At 35.3% G+C, this 24873-nt stretch overlaps 1 protein-coding gene across 2 annotated transcripts in view; it reads right to left on the minus strand.

Moving 5' to 3' along the window:
* Positions 1-4732: 4732 nt before the first annotated feature.
* LOC123761053 (uncharacterized) overlaps positions 4733-24873 on the minus strand; it is a 181914-nt gene continuing 161773 nt past the window's right edge. For both annotated transcript variants that reach the window (XM_045746921.2, XM_045746920.2), the window contains 12 exons: positions 24496-24703; positions 24169-24290; positions 19127-19287; positions 18446-18585; positions 18074-18184; positions 17303-17528; positions 13639-13781; positions 13214-13457; positions 11371-11609; positions 10736-10965; positions 7122-9400; positions 4733-6351 (listed from right to left, as the gene is read on the minus strand). In XM_045746921.2, the coding sequence (XP_045602877.2) occupies positions 5920-6351; positions 7122-9400; positions 10736-10965; positions 11371-11609; positions 13214-13457; positions 13639-13781; positions 17303-17528; positions 18074-18184; positions 18446-18585; positions 19127-19287; positions 24169-24290; positions 24496-24703 (4535 nt within the window). In that variant the 3' untranslated portion in view covers positions 4733-5919. The remainder of the gene's footprint in view (positions 6352-7121; positions 9401-10735; positions 10966-11370; positions 11610-13213; positions 13458-13638; positions 13782-17302; positions 17529-18073; positions 18185-18445; positions 18586-19126; positions 19288-24168; positions 24291-24495; positions 24704-24873) is intronic.

Here is a 24873-nt window from a genome sequence, read left to right on the forward strand (position 1 = left end):
AGTGGCACTGGCTGAGGTTGCACAATGGCACTGGCTGAGGTTGCACAATGGCACTAGCTGAGGTTGCACAATGGCACTAGCTGAGGTTGCACAATGGCACTAGCTGAGGTTGCACAATGGCACTAGCTGAGGTTGCACAATGGCACTAGCTGAGGTTGCACAATGGCACTGTCTGAGGTTGCATAGTGGCACTGGCTGAGGCTGCACAGTAGCACTCACTGGCTGAGGTTGCACTCAAAAATTAAGTGCATTAAATGAAGCTGAAGGCTTCAATGAGATTAGTTGGAACACTATGAATTTAATGCTATTTGTTCAGTAGTATACAGATAACATTATAATAAATACTGTACTTGTTATCTATAATTATCCCCCATTGAATATAAAATTTAATGAATTTTGTCAGGGGGACAGGTAGCCTGTGTATGTATACAGTATAGGTCCCTCCCAAAGTCTAACTATTGATACTTCCCATGATGCAACCTCACAACAAACTAACTTCCCAGGGTACCTATTTACTGCTAGGTGACAAGAGGCATTAGGTGAAAGGGAATGTGCCCATCAAGGTTCCAAACACTAAAATGGAACAACTCTTTTTTTTTTTTTTTCTCTTTCTTTTGGGGGGGGGGGTCAACCTGAACACCCCAAGGTTGGCTTACTAGTTATATATAAAAAGCACAGAAAACCATCAGAACCAGCTGAAGTTACGAAGGATGAAGATATGCTAGTTGGCTTCCAGCCCACATCACTCACTGAGCTGGATGCGAGCAGCTACCTCGCCCTCCAGCCACCACAATTCTTCAATTTCAGAAGGCGGCAGTACATCAAACTTTATTTTTATATTTGTGTTTGTTGTTTGGTTTTTACAATGTGCAAAGAAAAGTACAGTATTATATTTTTTCTCACACATGGAGTAGAGGGAAAATCTTTCAGCACAGAATGAGGGTTAAAATCTTTGTGAAGTGCTATTTATAAGGATAATATAAAATGACAATATAAAATCCAGAAAGCATGGTGGTAAAATTCCACAAAACAAAATAAAGTAAGCAAAACTATAAGATTCTTTCTCTGTTGGTAAATATAAACAAATTCTGATGTGTATTTCTAAAAAAATATATATGCTAGCCTTTTTTTTATTTGCAAGCCATCTTTCAAAACACTGCATGTGTTTATAACCAGTACAACTTATTTTTTATGATTTTTTTAGAAGATCCCAACAACAGGTAAAATAACAACACCTTATTATATGTTAGACATCCTCTTTATTATACATTTATAACACTCAACGCATCTCAACATTTATACATTACATCTTGCACGATTAGAAAGAAAATCTTCTGATTTTCCACAAATATAAACTTTATAAGTATTATACAGTCATATCTTGATTATCTAAAGTAGTGATTAACCATAGTATCAGATTTACAATGGCACCGAGCCTGCACTTGGAAGGGGGAGGCCCATAAATACTTAAAATGAAAAACATTAAGAGCACTCATTACAATAATTTTTCAATAATATATTTATAGAATAAATCCTAAAATTGCATGGGTTTAGTTTACTTGAAATTTGCATGACAAAAACCATTCTTATAACACCAAAATTAGAAAGGCACAAAGAGTGGGTATCTGTACATGAGGTGGCATGGTTACTTGACACAATTTACCTGCAAAATTATGTGAATACGTAAATAAATGTGTTCAAAATAAAACAACGACAACAAAGCTTATCAATTAGAAAAATAAATTATGAGAGCTGCCAGTGAGCACATGACTGAGGGCAATGTTATCTATTCATGTTTTTACATATCTTTACCCTGTAGCTCATACATACTTGATCACTTAATATGTAAATACTGTATTCCAAAGTTGATATGTAAATAATGAAAATGACACTACATTCACTCGCTAAGTAATGCACAGACTTATTTAGTTATACCCTGTTACTAAAAAAATATCTTTTTACATATTGATTATTAAATAATGTTGAGTACTTTACATACTGTATTTGTGATGGGGAAAGTGATGTGAGTACTTTTGTACTGTGAAGTACAGTATACAATATTGTATGTGTTTTGTCTGCACAGGGAATGAAAAGAAACCTGATTGTGAGAGGTCTGCACAATTTTTCTCTTGTAAGTTCAATTACTAGTACATTACAGTAGCATATATTTACTCTACAAGAGGTTTTCCAGGAGTTTTGGTTTAGTTCATTTATTATGCACCCCATACCCATCTTGTGGGCAGTAGTGGAAAGGGTTACAGAGGCACATAATGGGCTAAGGGACTAAGCCCCACCATTCATATAGCTAAGCAAGTTACAAAATTCAATGCACATCATCACATCAGCAATGGGCTCAAGACTGACCACAAGTACAGTTTTTAATTTAAGCAACTGACATATATATGGAGAGCTAGTATCACAATTTATATGTTTATCCTACACACCGCCCCCCATGTAATGGGCAACGATGGATAGGTTATAATCACTCAGATGCTACCTACAGTTAGCAAACTGGGGATATTTGGCTAAGACTTCTGGCAGCAAATCATTTTGAATGAAATATTTACATATCTCTTGAACATTTGTTATAGAATTGTCTCTGAATTCACGTATCTTTTCGCACTCCATCACATAGTGACGGAGGGTGTGCAAATAATTTTGTTGACACAGTTTACATTTGGTCAGGTCTACATCAGCATATAATGAAAATTCCCAGAGATACTTGTAACCGAGTCTAAGCCGAGCAGTAGTAACATCTAAAAGTCTGCTGATTTTATTGGATGATCCATAAATGTGTGGCTCCTCTTGCATGATAGTATGATGATAGATGAAATTACTGGTGTCAATTTCCCTTTGCCTCATATCTACAAGATTTTGTTGACGTTCTTGGTGTACTATTGCTCTCAGACTGCTTATTGACAATTCAAGGTTATACTGTACTCATTTTCTTCTTTGAAGGCAGATTCTTTGGCTAACTCATCAGCTCTATCATGCATTCGGAGGCCAACATGAGATTGCGTCCACATGAAATGAACTCTGTTACTATCATTAATAATTTTGTTGTATTTGTGTCTAGCTTCAGACACGAGCATGCTACAGTTATGTCTTAAAGAGTTGAGAGCAATTAAGGATGATAAAGAATCGCTTACAATTAATGTATCAATTTTGGAGACTTGTACACATTTCAGTGCAAGAAGCAAGGCAAATAGTTCAGTCTGAAGGGTAGAGGCCCAGTTGTTTAAACAGACTCCCCACTGTACAGTATATTCTTTGTGTAAATTGAAGAACTAATGCACCATACATAATTAAATTGTATTCAAAAACCTTCTAAGCAATGGTATCTATTATCAGGCAGGGAATTACAGGATAGAACCGTTGGGTTCATTCTTGACTCCAAATCAGGAATTCATTAATTCTTTCATTGATACATATATAAATTCATACATTTCTTCCCTGATACATACACTCATTCAATGATGCATACAATCATTCATTGGTACATTCATACATTCATTGACACATATAATTGTCTAGACGTCCAAGATCAAGAGTCAGAGTGGCTCGGGCAATGTGTGAGTTGCTTACAGCACCCACGCTAGCACTGACAGATAGGGCTGGGCCGCCACACAGTCAACTTGTACGGTGCATGGAACCAGTTACAATGTACATATTCTGTTTATTTCCACTTTTCCTTAAATTTTTCATCCAAATTAATCATTCTATAAGGAAAGAATATTTGTTGGAATTTTTTTTTTCACATAGGCAGATGTATGTTAGTGGAAAATAAGGAAGGGAGACAACAAAACTGGAAACCTAGCAAAAACATGGAAGAGCTTAAGATCTTTGAAATATGATTTTTATGGAAAACAAACTAATTTTGATGCTAAACATTTACAAAAATACATATGTGTGCTTTGTGAACATTAAAGAGACCATGAAACAAGATTGAAATCCTGTTTTATACAGGGCTGGTAAGAAAGTTGGCACTGAGGCACCTGTCTCAGGTCCATTAAACTACCATGGCATCTTGTCATCATAATATCTGCACAAAGTTCACGAGAGTTTGTAGGGGAATCTAGTCTCTGAAAAATATTGAAATTTCACAGCTACAAATCACTTTTATTTTCAGATAACTATTCTTCAATATAATTATTTACATAGCCACTGAATGTAACAAGTGTACTTTATGTAATGGAATGGTGCTTATCCTTCCAAGAGCTGATGTTCATTACACACACTCAGCTCATGCTGGTTGGGTGGACATTGTTTGAACAACCGAGATTAATATATACAGAGATACCTCTGGAACCAATTACCTCAGATAATCAAAAATTAACTGTATAATGATTAGCTCTGAAAAAAAATTAAAACCAGTGTATAACTTTATCACAAAAGTAAATATTTCCATATATATATATACAGTGAGATCCTAATGAATATGCAGATATGAGAATCAACTACAACAGACCGTAACAAAGAATGTTTCATGAACAATAGTTTATTAACTACTGATAAAAATATGTTTTACTTAGGACTAATACACCATTTGCCACCAAATATCTACATATATTTACAAATCAAAAGACAAAGCAGAACAACCAAATAGATAATTAGTTTAATATTCATTTTGCAAATCTCATTCATACATTTACAACTTGCAACTCATATAAAGCTAATGAACACAACTCTTGATGAGCATTTCTAACATAATGTGACAAACCAAACATTCAAAATACTTTCCAATATCACTTTAATGATTTATGCAAAGTTACTGAATATAAAAAATTACAACAGGTGTTCCCAAAATATAGTTGCTTCTAATGCAATACACAATACAAATGACAGTAAAATGACACCTGAAAATTTATTGAACAGGAGAGCAGCGAGTATTGCAAGTACAACACCGTGTGAATCTCTTATGTACAAAAGTTGAACATTATAAGAGCAACACCAGATGCCTCTCTCACATGCACAGTTACACATTATGAATGTGACTCCCATGTCATCTCATGCATACACAGTTATGCACCACTAGTATATCACTGTATTTTTATGTACATAGTGCAACACCTTTTCGTATCTTTATATGCACAGATCTGCATCACAAATGCAAACTTTTACAGCTGCATAAACTTCATGTATAAAAAAACTGCATTAATGAGTGTATAACTCTGTACATCTTATGTTTTGTTATAAATCACAAGTGCAGTACCATTTGTAACATGAACAGCTGTGTATAAGTGAACCACCATACTGTGTATCATCTATACAGATATCACAAAAACAATCCTCTCACGGATATATATCTCTTGCACACAGTTAATTTCTAACTTAAATTTGAGAGCATCAATATATTTTAATGAAAATCTATGGAGTAGATGCAACAGCAAATTTCTTTTGTAAGAAAATAACATCTTCATCACTACTATTTCCCACAAAGATCATTCTACATTCAAAATAAACAATCCAGATAAGCATAGTCTAATAGACAAGCGTTAATTTCTGAATACATGGATTCTTTGCTCGTAAAGAGCCACATGATAGCCTTCTGAGAGATAAAGGCACACGGAACATCACAGTTATAACAGCAGCAGCAACACGCTAGTAATAGTAGTCACAGGGAAGATACTACCTCCAGTAGCAAAGATTTTATATGCAAGAGGAATTTTATGCATTTCTTCCATAAATTTAGGGCTGATCCTACTGTGACCAAAGTACACTACCTCTTTTTAAAGTTTGTGTAGAGTGAGGGTAGATTATTTGTATTAAAAATTGTGTTAAAGCATAAGTGGACATTATGAACCTCCACTGATACTGACTGAAAGTGTTGGTGTATTATTTATCTGCCATATTTCCATTAGGAAACACTAAAATTCAATTGGCACTTTTAAACAAACACAAATATTTTCTAATATAAATCTAGTATCCATTGGCATCTTTATCCAGATTACCCGAGAGCGTTGGATCTGGCCTCTTTCTCTCAAAGAATCCTAATTTCCACAAAATTAAAACAATAATTATAAGAACTAAGAGTCCAGCAAAGATTGAAACTAATATTACCCAAAGAGGCACTTCTTCAGGAGGAAGTTGATCAAGCAGGTCAGGATATGCTAAGGTCTCTGCTGAAGCCACATCGTCTGATTGATCTTGGTCTTCACGAATGTCCTTGGGAAGAATCAAAGAGGCTTTCGATTTAATACTCACATAACTAACACGAGGGTAATCTTCAACTAATGTAGAGTTCCATAATCTGGACTTGATACGGATACTTGCTGATTGTTTGGCTCCCAAGTTGCGAATATTACAACGGAAAACAAAGCACTTTGCAGTTGGAATAGCACCATCACACCTCTGGAAAGAAAAGAGAAGACACACATCTCGTGCTTTAAGAACTATTTCACAAAATATCATGTTGAGCTACTTATTTAGAAAGCAATAATTTTTGCTTTTAATTATAATGAGTTTACCTCATCTTTGTATGTGGAGACATATGTTGAGCCTAATAGCCAGAATGCACTACTTGGTGTAGTATGCAAGGTCTGAGTTGCCTAACAAGCAGAGTTTTCCTGAAATTACACATTTTTCTAAAAAAAAAAAATTCTTATGAAATGATAAGGCTTTCCATTATATTATATATGATTTTATTTGTTTAATTTGTATTAAAACTAATGTAGAAATATGACCAAACCTAACCTAGCCTTAACCTAACCTACAACTTCCTAGCCTAACCCAATCTATCATAACTAAGTCAGTTATTCGTGTTCTTAATATAATATAATATTATTAATTCAAATAAACCTATTTGATTTTTTTTTAAATAACAAAAATCACTGCCTGTTAAGCAAATTTGGTCTTGCATTCTCATAGCATTATATATAGAACTTATATACTTGTATATATAGGTCAACTTATATATAGAATAAATATTCTATATATTCAGAATAGAATAGAATATATATAGAAAATAGAATATAGATAGATAGAATATATATTCTTATATATAGAATATATATTCTATATACTATATTAATATTCTATAAATATATAAAATTCTCAATAAATAAAATGGTAGAGGCAAGTTTTAGCATGAAACCAAAATAAATATATTGCACTGTACTTACCAAGTTCACCACTTGCATTGTTTTGCCTGTTTGAGCATCAGTTACAGCCTGTGGTTTGATGATAAGTTCTTTTTCTCGTTTGATGCGCCTTAAGTCCCTTTTGTTTCTAATCTGCTTATCTTCATCTTGTAAGGATGATGTCGATACCCCTTGCCTGTGTGATCTACGTTCCCAGTTTTCAGGCCAACTACCAGAAAACACTCTTCTAGTGTAGACTGTAGTTATACCAGTTAAAGGATCTACCTCCACTTGGGTGTATGTACCATTTTCATCAGGGCCTGATGACTCAAAGTGAGGGATTCGTCTATTAAAAGCACTATCTGTGTTATTTCTACGAATCTGAGGGCTATTCCAGTCATCAAAGCTTCCTTGGTGCTGCATTTCACGAGTATTCCCTCTAGCTCTATTTTGTCCTCCACTGCCAGAATTTAATTCTGTATTGCTTTCATGTCTATTTCTTGACCATACATTTCTCCCATGACTTGTTCTTGAGTCTTCAGTGTTTGCCCTGTAACTATCTTCAGAGGTTCTTACCTGGTCATCATTAAAACCACGTTGCGTGTTTCTGCTGTGGTAATTTCTTGAATAATCATCAGGATCTGTTCTTGATATAAATCGAGTTCTCTCACGAGAATAATCATGGTGATCTTCAGTACCTGTTCTATGATTCCAGTGAGGGTCAGTCCTGCTGTTATCATCATGGATATCATGTAAACCATGATAATTTCTTCTTGTATCTACCGATGATATTGATTTAATCCTCTCACCTTCATGAGAATATCCATGATGACCTTCAGTTCCTGCTCTTCTGTCATTCCACTGAAAGAGGTCCCTGCCATCGTTCTCATGATTTCTATTTCTATCATACTCATGTGAAGTTCTATGTCCTGTATCAACTTTTGCTCTGTTATGTTCTGAATGGGTTATTGAACCATGATTATCAACATTCCTTTCACCATATCTATCACCATCATAATTTCTTAAATTATCTCTGCTGAGTTCTCTTCTAGATTCATGTGTATGTGTTCCTGTAAATGAATCCTCACCAATTTGTCTAGCATTTTCTCTGTTATTACTGTCCACTTTATGAGAACCATCTACTCTCAAGCCTCTGTCTGACTCATGTGAGGAAATTATACTCTCACCAACTCTTCTTTCTCCATATACATTAAATATTTCACTTCCATCTCTGTCAGGCCTTCTATCAAATCCAACAGTTTGTGTTCTAGAATCCCCACCATCAGCTGTCCTCCTTTCTTCATTAGAAATTCTTCTATAATTCCCATCTGTAATTCCATGTCCTCCAGAATGCGTTCTTCTAATGGTCCCATCTCTGGTAACAGATTCAACTCTATGAGTATTACTGTGCACTTGCCGACCATGTTCACCTCTGTTATATATAGCGGATGAGCCTGACCCTTCAAGCTCATCAATATTTGTTTCAGAATTTGCATTGTGTCGTGCACCTTGACCGGAATATGAAGCCCTGCGATTTTCCCACCGCGGCTGACCATCTTCAAGATCCCTATCAGAAGTTCTGAAACTTGAAGTAGATGTTCCCGTATTAAATTGCCTATGTCCACCATGGTCACTCCACCGTCCACTTGGTATATCTTCCTTTTTTACAGTTACGCTCTTGCTTTCATGATGTGTTTCATGGAATTTTGTTCCTCCATCAGGTGAGGTTCCAGATGAAGTGCGAGTCTCTTCATGATAACTAACAATGCCATCTCCATCTGTGTCAAGGTTATTAATCTCTTTATTCTCTTCATCAAATTTAGATCTATCTGAAGAAGAATAAACCCTTCGACTGACTCGAGTATGTGTTCTCCCATGTTCTCTAGCACCAGCTTGATCAAAGCCACTTCCTTCTTGATCTACATAAGAGCCTGAATCAGACTTGTCAAAACCAGATGAGGATGATGATGAAAAACTAGATGATGACGAACCAGACGAGAACCCATGAGATGACGATGTTCTTTCAGTGGATACAGAGAGTTCCTTGTCAGATGTTGTTTTAGAAGTCTTCTTTTTTATTGTAGTAGTATTGGTCACCTTTTTAGTTACTGTCTTTGTTATCTTTACACCTCCACCACCAGCTCCAGCTTCACCTGGATCTTGTGTTTCACTAGGGACTTGACTACCAGGGCCTAGATGGCTAGTTGTTTCTAATTCACCTTCTACATCCAGGCCCGTTAGGGGGCCAGTTGAGGATCCTTCCTGTCTTCGGAGAATCAATGGGTTTACAAATTTTGGGTCAATTTCACATTCTCCAACACCTGTAAGGAGAGAGAACACATACAATACTTAATAATTCAACATCATAGTCCTTTCAAGCACAAAGAAGTACTAATATTAAAATTAGCTTTAAAGTTTTACATATTTAGAGATAGGGTTATAATGGAAATATAAAATAAATAGGAAAATTTTCTATATAGTACAGAAATACAGTAAATAAAAATATATATATCACCTGAAATATGAGAATGGAAAGAGTGTGTACAGGGATGTCAAATAAGACAAAAAAGTATGATTAGGGATCAAATGAAAAAATGTTTTACTAAGAGTCTGACTTATTTTGGAGTCACCAGAGAAGCACAGCCTTAGGCCAAGCTGTAAAAGCAGACAAATTCTCATAACTGACTAACGGCAAGTTGCACACAGACAACAGATATCTGTAAAAGGTTTTCAATGAGCACCTCTACTTTAAATACAACCAAAATACAGTATACTGGCTTCTATTCCTGGGCAGGTGAGACATATGGATGCATTTCCTTGCACATGATGCCTCTGGTCACCAAAATAGATACCCAAGGAGCTATGCAACTATTGTGGTTTACAACCAAGGAAAGGTCATTTGTTGTCCTTGCAGAACCCCAATAAGCCTAACAGGCTTCCTGTCCCTAAAAATGGAAAACCACACAGATGAAACACCCTTTACTGATGGGTTCTCGGTAAATCCCCAAGTTAAGTGGTGGTGCGGCCAAGCCGTGGGGAGATGTACCTGGCCTCTGAGACACACCTGAGACTGCCAGGAGCGAGGACCAGAATTTAGCTGTGTCTGAGGCAAGGAAAGTTTTAGGATCACAGATCAACTCAAAATTGAGATAAACAAAAAGTTCAGAAAGCATAAGTGTAATAAACAAGCAACTGGTTGAAGAAAATAAGTCCCCAGAGGTAACAAAGCAAATGGTTGTTATGAAGGGGCACACAACCTAATTGTAATGTACCTAACTGCAACCAACGATCAGGCATATTATAGTTAGGGTGTTTAAACAACAGCAACAGGAGTATGCCTTGTTACAAGAGGATGCCTTATTTTATCCTGGTAGTGGCTTGCTTTATCAGAATTACCCTCTCTTGTGAGGTTTCTCTTGGTTTTGGGTTTATCTCTGATCCCTTAGCTCTTCTTGTCTCTTAGAGAGCCAGATTCTGGTCCCGACACCCAATAGAGAAAGATGGGTTTCAGAGGCCTGGTGCATCTCCCTAAGACTTTGCAAATCCTGCACTTAGCTCAGGAATTTACAGAGAAGCATTTGGAGAAATGTCATTTTTATGTGAACACCTAGCTTTTCATAGGCTAAATACACAACATTGATAAAATATTTTCTTACCATCAACTACTGGCACATCTGTCATGTAGAGCAACCATTTGCCCTGTTCTTTATTGTTTTCCACCTGATGAGGCCACAAAACCTCCACTTGCAGCTCATCTACTCGCCAAGGTCCACGGTTATCAACCACATACTTGTGAGACACTTCCATCCCTATTTCATCCATATTTTTAATTGCTGATTCACCAGTTACCTCTCCACCATAGAATGCTTGTTCAGGAGTCACAGATCTGAAAGTACATACAGTACCTCAAATAGTAATTTTAAAAAGAAAATGCAAAAGTATCTTCAATAAGTTGACTAACTGCAGTTGATTCTTATGTGTTTGAAATAATATTGTGTATTTTAGCTATACAAATTACAGAGAAGTTACAAAAACTATCGAAACTTAACTATGTCTTCTCAAAATTTGTAACAGAATCACCTTGTTCTATGCAAATCCAAAGAACAAGTAAATCTTAAGCACAAATTTTGGTTCTTTGAAATATGTGTATAAAAATAATAATCAAATGGTTGGGTCACCATAAGTACAGCATTATGTACTGTACGTAAACAAGAATGAGTTGGTTAGTTTCATTGAGGTATTATACCTGTACAATGTATTGGATATTATATCATACATAAATCATACGTACCCAATAATTGATATTTCTGCTTTTTTAATGACCTCTACACGGAAATGCAAAGGATCCTGTCGTGTCTTCTCTAAGGATGATGAGTTAGCAGCAACAGTAAAAAGGATGAATCTAGAATCAAATGGATGGCCAGACTCTCTGAAGCTTAAAATCAAAGGTCCTGTTGTGTCAATAAGAGGATTACCAATACCACACTGAACAACAGTGGGGGACACAGTTGAGCACTGGTATGATCCAATCTGAAAATAAGACTAAATCTTAGAATACCAACTTCAATAACCTGCTTCAAAAAGCATTAAAATATGCCAAATGCATTTTTATTATGCTTAAAAAGAAACTGCCATTCCTTTACCAAATTTATAATATACAAAAACATGACTTATGAGAAAAGATTTGAGGCATTAAACCTTTAAATGTTAGTAGATAGAAGGAGAGGAAGAGATATGATCACATACAAAATCAGGACATGAACTGACAAAGTTGACAAGGAGGAATTATTAAAACTTGCAGTGTCTGGAACAAGGATTCACAGACTCAAGCTTAGAAAGCAAATGAGCTGAAAAAATATCCAAATGTTCTCTTTTGCAAAGAGTTGTGGATAGTTTAAGTGAGGAGGTGAATGCCAAAACCATCTGCAGTTCCAAAAAGACATATGACATAGATTATAGGGAAGAGGGACACCACAAACATAGCTCTTATACTGTAAATAAACATACATTCATAGTACATATACAGAAGAGTTTCAGATTATAATTAAGCTTCCATGTGTCTGTAGCAGCTGCTATTTATCTGCGCCATCCATATCTCAACCTACAGGATCTATAATTGATAATCAACAGCTCAAAACTACTTCAAACATAAAATTACTCAACACAAATTGGCAGCACCTTTATTTAAACCCTTGAACATGCTAAATATAAAAGCACTAAACACATTCTCAAGTAAACTCAGTATTTTCAAAATTCTGATCTGCAATACCAATCCTGACTTCAAATCCTTCTTAGAAGGCTACAACAGAATCCATAAATGCCACTTGAGAAACAAATATTGTACTACCTCTAACTAATTCAAAAACAGAAAATCATGGAAGTACTTAGTTGACATGCAATCCTTTATATACCTACCACACCAAATAGAATATAACTCGAAGCCTTCATCCTAAACACAGTAAGCAAATTATGTTTCATGCTATTTTTAGAATTAAAATACAGGTACTGTAAATGTATAATTGTTATAAATTTTCCAATATAAAACCAATATACTGCTCAAGCTACAGAATCGAAGATTTGAAAGCCATTATTGACATTCTAATTAACTGTTACTCACTTCTGCTAATATCCTATATATAATACTTATAAAATAATAATAAAATCTTAAAATATAATTATGTGACTATGTATATTATTTCCGAGATGATTTTTGGTTCAGTATTTTGAGTTACATATCTGTTAATTATAAACTTAATCTAATATTCCACTGTATAAACGTTGCCCAAGATTTGCTCAAAAGGCTTTTCGTGATTAGTGGATCTATAAACAAAAAAATTCATGCAGTACCATGTATGTATACAATATAACATAGCCAATTATACTTATTTTTATAATTATTATTATTATTATTATTATTATTAATATTACTATGAGTAATACCTATGTGTAGAAAGCATTATTACAGTATGCAAATAGAGAAACAAACAAACAATAATTGAATAATTGCTGAACTAAAAAAATTCTGAATTATCAGTCGGTCAAAATAATTGCCATCAGTGAGAGAATGGGTACTACTGTACTTTATTTTCAATATGACTCCTTATCTATTCAGCATATTAATTTGGAACTCATACCTGTGACTCCTTGAGGTTAAACACAAGGGCCTTATGATGAGTGACACGCAACATGGACTGATAAGCTGGTTCACCAGTATTGGTAACTTCTACATTGAGAGGGATAGTATCTTGTTCGCCAAGTCTCAAGAGGTAGTGATCATGTTTTGCATGACGTTCCAAATCAAGACTTCCGATTACATTCAGGTCACTATCGCAGATGTCATCTAAACCACAATCTTTGGCAAATGTTCCCTCAAAGTACCTGAAATATTACAATTCAACATTAATAAGCCTCAAAGAGAGTGATATATCTGGTTTACCTAATTTGAGAGCTACTCATAATTTACAGAAACTCAATGTAAAATTCATTTTATAATCAATTTTAATTTCTTTTACCAACTGATGGTAAAATTAAGATTCTGAAATATAAATCTCAATCACACCTGAGTGCTTCTTGTTGGTTGAGGATTGGGTAGTCATCAATGTCAGGGACCGGGTCCCCTTCAGCCACAGGACGAGGTTCTCGCTGGATGATTTCATAAGACAGCTTGAACCTGAGTGGACGAAGTATATCTCTTGGTGCATCCTGTAGAAAATATTGGGGGGTACAATTGAAGTTTCTTTCTACTGCTTTATTTCTAAAGTGTTAAAGCTGAAATATTGAACAAAATTTCTTGCTGTTATATTTCAATATCTGATGGATAAGGCACATCTCCTAGGTACATTTGCTTATGTAAATAAGTAATAAAATATACAAGTTAATTCAGGTTTATTTGATGAAAATTAAATAACAAAATAAAAATTATATAATTAATTTCTCCCAGGATAAATTTCTCACATCTTAGTGGAAGTATTAGGACTAATGACTGACAAAGAAATGAACTATAACAATACCAATACCTGAACTATAAGAACAACAATACCCACAGCATCAATAACATCAAAATAACCAAAAACACAACACTAATACAAGCAACAATAAACTTACAATAAGACATCAACAACAAAACTGTAATAATAGCAACTACAGTAATATTGAGAATTACCAAGTAGACCATTATTTATAAATAATGTTTCACCTGTAAGGACTTTATAAAGAGGACAAAACAGTGGTGCTTCCCCCCCCCCCAACTCTCCCTAACCTTACTCCCCCCCCCCCGGTGCCCAGGATCGAACCCGGGACCACAGAATCACGTGTCCAGCGTGCTGTCTGCTCGGCAGGCTGGCCTCCCGGCCGTGTGTGTGTGTGTGTGTGTGCGTATGAAGGAAAAAAGAAAGGGGTCATGGTGCAGACAGAATGGTCACCACTACAACCTTTCCTCTTCCTGTGTGACGCACTGATGTGTTTATGCCTCAGAAGGGTATGCTGAACAACTACTCTTACTGTCCATTCACTGTCCATTTATGGTAGGCCCCAGGCCAGGCTCGGGGAGTAGAAGATCTCCCGAGACCCTCTCCAGGTAGTGTGTTTTGGGATGTTAGAGACTTACCCTTAACCTCCGAGTTAGTTAAAAGAAATAATTCATGATTAGGATCATTGTTTGGAGATCCTCTTTGTATGTATTGCAGTAAAGTACTATGCTCTTTCTAGAGTCAAGTGAGGATATGGATGTGCTATTACCTGATCCCACCTTTTTCATTTTTGTGGCTCCATTCCCACTGACCAACCATCATTTTGAAGTGATTTGTATGGTCCCATTAAACAACCATTGTTGATGATCCTATTGTGTCTTTTCTGATGATGACATAGTAGTTATGTCAGTGTGCAGAGGACTTTCAAGAAATATCTTGGATATCGTTCTAACATTCGTGAAATTCCCTTTTGTTTTGATGTACAGTACTAACTATTAAATTCCTGAATAAACGTAAGACAAACATCTAGTTTTCATACTTTTAAGGCAGTTTTGCAGTGACAGCAGTGTGATTTGGGAAACCATAGTCACACAAGTTTTGTAAGGCTATTGAATGAACACAGTAGTGGGTACATAAGCCCTTAATTGGTTGAATGTAAAATGTGCTAGTTAAAATGAGGTGGCATTAAAATTGCATCAAAAACATCCCAAACCATATTATCAAATCTGTGACAAATATTGAGATGTCACAATCATCATCAAATTTGTGAACAACACTTAAACTTACGACAGCAAAGGCAATATTATTTCCATGCAAAATTACCTACACAAACTAAGTAAATGGCAAAAACTGGCAAATGATATTTGATACATAAAGATGCAACACCTTGCATGTGGAATACAACAATGTACATCCAAATTTTCACATTTAAAATGCTGCCTTGCTCTCTGTGGGAAAAGAAAAGGCCCTTGGACTAACAGCCCACCAATCACTGACAGCGGCACAGCAAGTAAGAGCAGCCTTAAAATAAAGCTAACCAAACTCTAAGACACATCAAACATGCCTTTGAAAATATTGACTAGAGAACAATCATACTGTTTGAAAAAATCCCTGTGCATCCCTACCTCAACTACTGTAGTCAAGCAAGGCATCCACACCTACAGAAAGATATTTCATCACTGGACTAAGTTCAATACTATGATAGGTTCAGGGCTACAGGACTGTCATCTCTCCCAATAAGGCATGACAGAACTGATCTCAAGAGTGACAGTTATCATACTGAACAAGTTTTAATACTTAAACCCCAACCACTTTGGGGTTTAAGTATTAAGTATACGCTCAACAAGGCTCAACCACTCCATCGAGCCTGGCCTCCGGCTGGGCTCGGGAGTAGAAGAACTCTCGAAACCTTCTTCATGTATGCTCCAGGTATGCACTTCTTTAAAAATTAAGGTGGCATATGAGAGCCATCAGCTACAAGTTTATTAAGCCGCAAAACAAAATAATAATAAACCTATGGAACAGCCTACTTGATGAAGATACCTAAACAGGGATGATAAAAAGATGATAAAAAGATGATAAATGATGAAATACTCATTGAAGCTTCATCAGTCAAAACGAGGGAATCCTTTACAAAACCAAGAGGTTTCTTAACTCTGACAAGGCCACGTAAAAAGTGTAAAAGCTGTCAGATAAATTCAGGTAAAATAAGATGGAAATACAATATTAATTTAATAATGCATTTTCCAAACAAAAATTAATTAAAATTTATACAACTTTAGTACAGTATACAGTAATCCTCGGACTAGTATTCAAAGATTAAAATGGTCCTGTTGCCCAGTACCTAACTATAGATACTTGGGATTCTGTATACTCTGTAGCACTTGAGTTTTGACATAACCCGTGGTTAGCATTGTACTCAAGCACACGCACTAGGTGAGTACTAGGCGAGTACACGCAGCTTGCTAGCCTTATTGAATCATGCTTTGTTATCATCAACATGTTATACTTTATTCATATTTAATGTGTTGTAAATATGTTATACATTACTCATATTTAATGTGTTGTGAAAATTATATATTTTATTCATATTTAATATGTTGTGAATATGTTATACATTATTCATATTTATGAGCTGTGAAAATGTTAAACTTTATTCATATTTATTATGTTGTGAATATGTTATAGATTATTCATATTTACTCTGCCTTCCTGCTAAAATTAAATAAAAACATGACATTGCTCTTCATCAGACTTAAGACAGTCCACTGACTATGCACTAGAACACAGATCTTGTTAAGTAGCTAGATAAGGAAGAGTCTGGCACTATGTTAGATGGCAACTATGGTATTAGATGGTATTTGAAGCACAAATATTCACAGTATTAATCCCCAAAGGAAGTAGTTCAAGATATTCTATGCACAGATTGATAATGAAATCTTTTTTGGAATATGGAAGAAATTGACCTGGTGAAGCTTTTCAAATTTCAACAGCACTCATTAAGTGGCTCAAACAGTACATGAATGAAGTTGCACCACTATCTTGCCCTCAAGTAACTTGTAAGCTTTATTTTAAGGAACTAATACATTTGTATTAGTTGTATTCAACTGTCACAGCAATCTTACTTTTTCAGTTTTATGCAAAAATGTAAATCCAGCAACTTGCTGGCCCATATTTATTTGGATTCTCAGGAATATACCATATAGTACATCAGTTTAATTTCAAGATAAACATTTAAATTTCTTGAGGACCTACCAGAAGGTAAACTATTTCTCGGGAGCATTGAAAAATGCCCATATCCTCTGGTCTTAGATTGATGTCACGCTGCACAACGCTGGGCCGGTCATGCAGGCCATCAGAAAAGCGCACCCTTGCAATTGGCTGGTCCTTATAAACCCTTTCTTCAATAGTGTACTTAAGTCGTAGACCGGTTCTTGTTCCAGCATTATTGTCCATTTTGAAACATGCATCAAATGAAAAGCTGTAAAATTGTATACATTTAGTTGACTGATTTACTGTCTTCATAGAATTAAGGTTTTTCATAACTTTATTAAAAATGGGTTTCTGTCATTAACCACTTATAATTATACTCAATACAGCACTAAAAGTTTTCCTATATTTGCATACAAAATTACAAAGACAAGCATTATATATTTTTGTAACTTACTAATAAATACATTAAATATATGAAGAACTCAAATAAAGAGTATCATATATATACAGGAACATATTATATAAAAATAAATATAAAATGGGTGTACCTGCAAACACCAACATAGTGTTTATAATTTCTTTAAGAAAAACACAGTGGAAAAATTTAAATTATAAATTTAATACATACAATACTGTGTTGAATGTAAAAATAAAGTTTGAAACAAATGTCAGCATTAAAACTATTTGAGCACCTATCCCAACTGGTGTGAGAACTTTATTGTTGTAACATTTTCTAAAAAGTACAGTAGTTACAATATATAAATCAATGAATCAATAAAATTATTATGATCTACAAACTCAAGTATTGTTTACCATGTTTCTGATGCTCCAAGGTCTTCTGTGCAGCCTTTTTTACTGGGATCAATATTCTGAAGCTGACCTTGTGATTGTACTTGAGTCTGAATGTCAATAATTGGCCGAGCTCTGCAGTAAAGTGAATGCTAATCACATATTTGCTTTGTACAACATTTCAATTACAGTAAATGCATTTATATTAATAATAGAAAAAATAGATGCAACACCAACTAAGAGTTCAACGTGCAAGAAGCCTCGACGAGGTGTTCCACAAATACTCAGGTCTGGTTTACTCTTATTTCACCTATACAGTATTGCATATGTATATGTATATGTATATATATATATTAACATATCAAACTAAAAACTGCATTTGCATTCTTTGGTTACCTGATCAAAAGAACCCTGTCACTGCAAAAAGATGACGTGAGCAGATCAGGATAACCATTCCCATCTAGATCCATACCACCACTCAAGGAATAACCAAATGCATCATAGGGTTTACCAGGCATGTCCTCAGCATGAATAACCTGAAAGAAAAGAGGTATGTGTCACACAAACATTAAGTATAAATAGGCTAAAAACTAAAATGACACTCAATATTCAAATATTGTCAGATATTACAAATTAGATCATCTATAGGTGTTTTAATATTGCTAGTGCAAAATGTATTAAATAAAAAATGCACAAGTTTTAGTATTCATACCTTACAACACATAAAATACTAGAGAATGCTGGTAAGTAAATGTAACTGCACCATATATACAAATGGTTTATGATCTACTAAATCTATGATAATGGCTCTTAACATAAATAAGCTGATTATCTACTATCAAAAACAGCAAGCCTGTTTTTGTCAATTTTCAATAGCATACTTAATAGAATAGCACAAAAGCAGAGTACCTTACTCAAGGCTTTGGCTCTAATTCCATGAAAAAATACAAATACAGTATAGAATTGTAATTTGCTAAGGCACTGCAAGAAAACAGTTAGGCATTTAAATAATACTAAAACTGCAAAGAAAAATAAAGTACAGAATATTAAATATAATTTAGTAATAATAAATTATACCTGCACAGGTTCCTTGATTAGCCCATTATTGGATCCTAAATATATGTAAATTACTCCTCTTCCTTCATAGGGAGCTCCAATAGCAACATCTTTGTATCCATCATGATTCAGATCACCAAGGGACGTCATGGAAAATCCAAACCGACTTTCTCCCGGAGCACCTGGTCCAAGGAAGGGAGATAGAAGTGGTTAAAATACAAGTTCGATGCACTCTCTCTTCACCATATTAATACTATACGTCAACAGTATACTAAATGCACAATAAATAACTGGTTTAAACTTTTAATTCCAAGGGCCCCAATTGGCTCTAAAATTTGTATTCTGAAAACTTTAACAAAGGCATTAGCATTTACTCAGCTATTCAATAATATCTTAATGTTACTGCGAGATAAAGAACAGAAAACACTAAAGAATGTATTATTTTGTAATTTCTTATCTACAGTCATACCATAATTGAAATACAAGACAATATTTTTCAAAATGCTATGTGTGTGTGTACGACAAAAAAGAACACCTCATTACATCAATGTACATTACATTTGTCCTACAGTTTATGCAATTTTCTGAGCTACTTAGATGCTCCCTAAGACAAGCTTACTGAATGTTCCATATTACAGGATCAAGATATCCAGAATAGGATGATCTTCTGCCGGGTCATGCTAGTGCTAGGGAGGCACTGGAAACTGTTCAATCCAGCCCATGAGTGAATACATTACTGACATCCATAAACATTTACACCCACACCAAGCCCTACCTGGTATCACAAGAGTTGCCCAGTAATATACAGACCCACCTACTAATCTCTCAACTGGCCACCTCCTCTGGCCCTACTCAGATATTACAGCCAGGTCCCCAGCCTCAAGACATGTTATATTACAAATTTAGTGCACTGCATCATAACTGATGACTTTTGAACATAAATTCCTCTGTCTTTTCCACTTAAATTCATTGCTAACAGAAGCTCTTCTCATTCCAACTAAATTCTGAGTGGAGTAAATTGAAGGGGTTGAATGTATGTTTTTGTTTCTAACAGGTGGGTACTGGGGCAAATGACTGCAGACTTCTGTCAGCAGGCTTAGAGCTTACCCATCCCATAGCTTATAAGGAATTACCCATTCTAGAGCTTGCCCATCCCACAGGATCCCATAGTGCACCTAGCTCTCCTTTCCCCTTCCCTATTGTGGACCCCAAAGCATGATAGGTCTTGGAGGCCCCTTCTTCCATATCTGAACTGAGGGTGTTTGGGGCCTCTTTCGGTTAGTAAGATTCATACCATCCTCTGGAATCCTAGTTTTATTACCTCCGAGCATGATGATAAGTTTTTATGTTTCCAACCTAACCCATAGCATTCTAGCCAAAAATGAATTTTTTTTTTGCCTAACCTGGTTTGTCATTAGTTTATCATACTTCTCTGTGTCCAGTAGCAGCTTTATGCTGTTACTTCCAAAATCAAGCTAAATATTTTACCTTAATTTTTGCATCATGATGCCCTGTACATACTAGGCTTGTATAGCTCAGTTGCTTTGAAGAATGTTCAAGCTGAGCTAATTACAAGAATATGCTAGTCACCAGTCTGCCCCAGCAAGCATGATCTTTGAAAGTTAACCAATCTCAAGGTGTGCTTCTTATCAATTCCATGTTTCGTCATCTGAGCTTGAGGATTTTATCAGTTCAATTTCAAATTCAATGCCAGAAATCCTGGATTTCTGGCATTGGAAATCCAGGATTTCCAATGAGAACTTGGAAATCACCAAGTTCATTGGTGAATTGAACTTGGATAACATTCCTCAAGGATATTCTTTGTTTTCCTGCTTGGAAGGCCTGTTGAGTCCTGCTGCATGGATACAGAATGTCATCCAGCACTGATTATGGGCCTGTCCAATGGGACAGTCAGTATGCTTGTCTAACTAACTATATATTTTATAAAAGTAATTTGTCATGCTTATACAGTGAGCTCCTGCCTGAACAGAATTTGTTTCTTCAGAAAGCCATATACAACAGTACAGCATCAACAACTGCCAGTGGTTAACCAGAAATATGTATAAAATGTTCCGGTGGAGAAGATGTGTGTGTTCATTAACTGGAACTTGCATGGAGAACTAGATGTGACGTGACCGTCAACACTTATATTTCTGTTCATATGCCAGAAAGGTAAATATAAATTTAAAATTGAATTTTTATCATATTTGTACTATTTAAAAAATAGTATATATTATTTATATACTGTAATATATAAATAAGAACCCCACAACATATGCCTAACTCCTTGGTACCTATTTACTCATAGGTAAGCAGAAGCATTAGGAGAAAGCAAATGTGCCCAACCATTTTTGTCTCCCCAGGAATCGAACCCAGGATACCTGATTGTAAGTCGAGATTGAAGCCAACTGTACTATGAGACCCTATTTATGTGTAAAAATGCACACAGATGTGTTCTATCACTTGTAATAAGAATAACCTTAAATTTGGTGATACAGTATACAGCAAACTTGAGATGCAACAGTTCTGTAATTCAGGTGTAGTGGAAGGGGTCTGGTAAAAATCTGTCTGTTCAAGCAGGAGAGAACTGTATTGACAGAACTTCATAACTAGAATTCTAACTGGCTACACTACAAGTACATATACATATACAGAAATGCTTGTATAAAAATAGAGAAGAGCCTTTAGCACAAAGCCATAGTCACTTCGAACAGTATGAAGTCATCATAAAAAAAAAACTTAGAACAAAGAGATACAAAATGCATATGAAAATTTGATGTTAGTTTCACTACAATATGTACTGTTCTGTATTATACAATATATAAGATAGTCATATTGTTGACTTTAACATACAACTAGAAGAATTCCACATAAAACTAAATACTTAACACATAACTATCCTGTCTAATCACGCTTCACCTTGAATATCTGATGGAAGTGTCCTGGTAATCTTGTCGTATGTAAGACCTAGACCTTGGATAAGAAAGTAGCATAAAGTGACTATTTTGATACATAATTAATAGTTTTGCATCACGTTTGTACAGTCAGTTACTTGACAAAACATTGATTCTGGTATCATGAGATCCTGAAAATTTACAAATTAGGCTTGAAACGTGTTTATTACAAGTACACGTGTACAGTATATATAATAGTTAATGCATGAGTGTATATGTTTGTACATATGTATTATGTATGTTTAGGCAGGCTTTGATTTACACAGTATTATAGAACGTGAATTCGGTGAAACTCATGTAAGCACTTTTATACCAAGTTTTAAAATGTTCAGGTGAATTTTAAATGCATTAAATGAGATTAGAGCACAAATTAATACATAATAGTGCAGATAATCTGCAGTATCAGACTCACACTGATATTAAATTCTTATGCAGTACTTTAAAAAAAAATTTTAATTACTATACTGTATATTCTTACAAACTTTCACATCTCAAGCATTCTAATGGGGGTGACTTCATAATGGGGTGAATTTGTGGCTGAAAATGGAAAAAGTGTTAAATATTAATGTTAATATAAATTAAGAAGCTAAATGTAGATGACAAGCTTATTTTTGTGTTGGACACTCAGTCACTCTCATAAGCAAGACCTGCTTACCCACAAACTTACCTTACTACCTCTAGTCAGGGTCAGAACAACATTCTCACCTCCTAAGCCAAGCATGGATCTTTGCATAGATCACTGCCAATCACAAAGAGGAAGGGAAACACAAGGATTCTCAATACTGCCCTGAATAGCAGTAAGATGATACAATTCTTTACACTCAGCAAATCTCATCAAACCAAAATTTGACATAAAACAAATGTCAAGTAAAGTTCTGCTTATAGGAACTAAAAGCTTATTTTGGCCACCTGACTACTGCCACTTGTCCCCAAACACCAGGTGGCAGCACCAGACCTGTTAAAATTGAGTGGTGATTTTGGCTGTTTAGCAAAAATGATCAAAGCAGGCTTTTGGAACACATAGAACACAGCACGCCTGCAAGGCAGGTGGGTAAGAAAATCGCTGCCACTCTCACCGAGAAAGGATGTGAATGAACAACTTGTCCAAGCAGTTTCAGCAGGTGTGGTCAGCAAAAAGAACAAGGAATCTGACCCATCAAGTAAACAACTTAGAATGAAGTTGAGAAATGATCTCAGAGCAGGACAAGAACTTAAGAACATTCACTAAACAAGAGTGAATTTTATATTGAACTCCAATTAGATGCTGACCCACAGGGAAAACCTGAATGTGGAGCCGCCAAGAAGCAATGCCACATGGCATACTGAGTCCAGTTGACAAACACAAGAGTGTCTCCATCTTGAACCATACCAAGGATAAGTCAACTTTTTTTCAGTTCCTGAAATCTACGAGACGGACATAACAAAAAGAGTAAGCACAGAAGAAGAATGATGGAGAGTAATGTTCTGTCAGACACCCTGTCAAGCCCTACATACTAGTGATGAGAGAGGGCCTAAAGATGTTGAATTATTAAGGAAAACAATCTGATCTTCATAAAGAAGGCAATAGATTCTCCCTGTAAACGCCACATACAAAGATCAGCAGAAAGCCTCAAGGTGTTCATGCAATACTAGATGCAAATTGTCTGTGACTAGTAAAGAAGGAAAAATAGGGTGGTTTTGTGCACCAGGGGAGTATATTTATAAGCAAAATTTGAGCAATACTGTGGAACTAAGGAATAGCACACAAGTGGCTAAGAATACAGTACTACTCAAAATTATTTGTAAACAAAAATTATAATTTCTGGAATAAATAGAGTAATATTTTATCGCTGACCATGGCAATAAAAACACTACAGAAGCTCTTGTATTTTCTATAACTAAGTTTCTTACTAAATACTACAGAACAGCTAAATAAAAAATTACACGTTCAGTACTGGTATACTTTATCATATTTTACATTATTAAAAATTCTCACATTGCACTGTTCAACTGAATTGGAATGAGAAAAATCTCTAATGCCACCTGAGCTTTTCTTCCACTTACTTGCCATATTATTACATTCAAAACAATGTGTAGGTAAAACAAATCAAGATTTCTTCGGAGACAAACCTTCAATCTTTGTATATGGATGATTGTGAACGAAGCCTCCATCATTATTCATATAAACATACACAGCTCCGCTGGTAGTGCTACTGTAGTAAAAGGGAGCACTAACAATAAGGTCATCACGCCTGAAATTAAAACACATAATTATATATATACTCTCTATATACATTTTGTTTACAGCCTGTACAATATCTATTTTTTCACATATAGTATTTATTATTTAACACAAACATTAAACAGTCAATTATGAAATTACTACTGCCCACAGGATGGATATAAGACGAATAATAAATACTGTAATACCGTCGAATTATATCAAATAATACTGACCTGTCCCCATTAATGTCTAGAGCAAGAACTTCAAATCCAAAGCTTGAGGCAAACATTTCCCCACTGAGTATCAGGTCTACTCGCAGAAGACTCACACCAATCTTCTCACGAGTGAAAAACACTACTTGGCCAGTTTCATTAGCTCTTGGGGCACCACCAACGTAAGACATGTAGTTACCGAAGAAATGTCCTGCTGTCACCGAGTAGCCTGAAAAAAGTAAATTTAATAAGTTTATGAAATCGAGGAAATTAATCCAAATACTTGTATGATTCTTCATGGAGCTGCTCAAAGGTTATCTTATGCCATACATTTTTCCTTTAATGAAGAATATACATAAATTACTACTAAAAGATGAAGATCAAACATAAATTTTACGA

This window comes from Procambarus clarkii, chromosome 41, assembly GCF_040958095.1.
Source record: "Procambarus clarkii isolate CNS0578487 chromosome 41, FALCON_Pclarkii_2.0, whole genome shotgun sequence".
Classification (NCBI taxonomy): domain Eukaryota; kingdom Metazoa; phylum Arthropoda; class Malacostraca; order Decapoda; family Cambaridae; genus Procambarus; species Procambarus clarkii.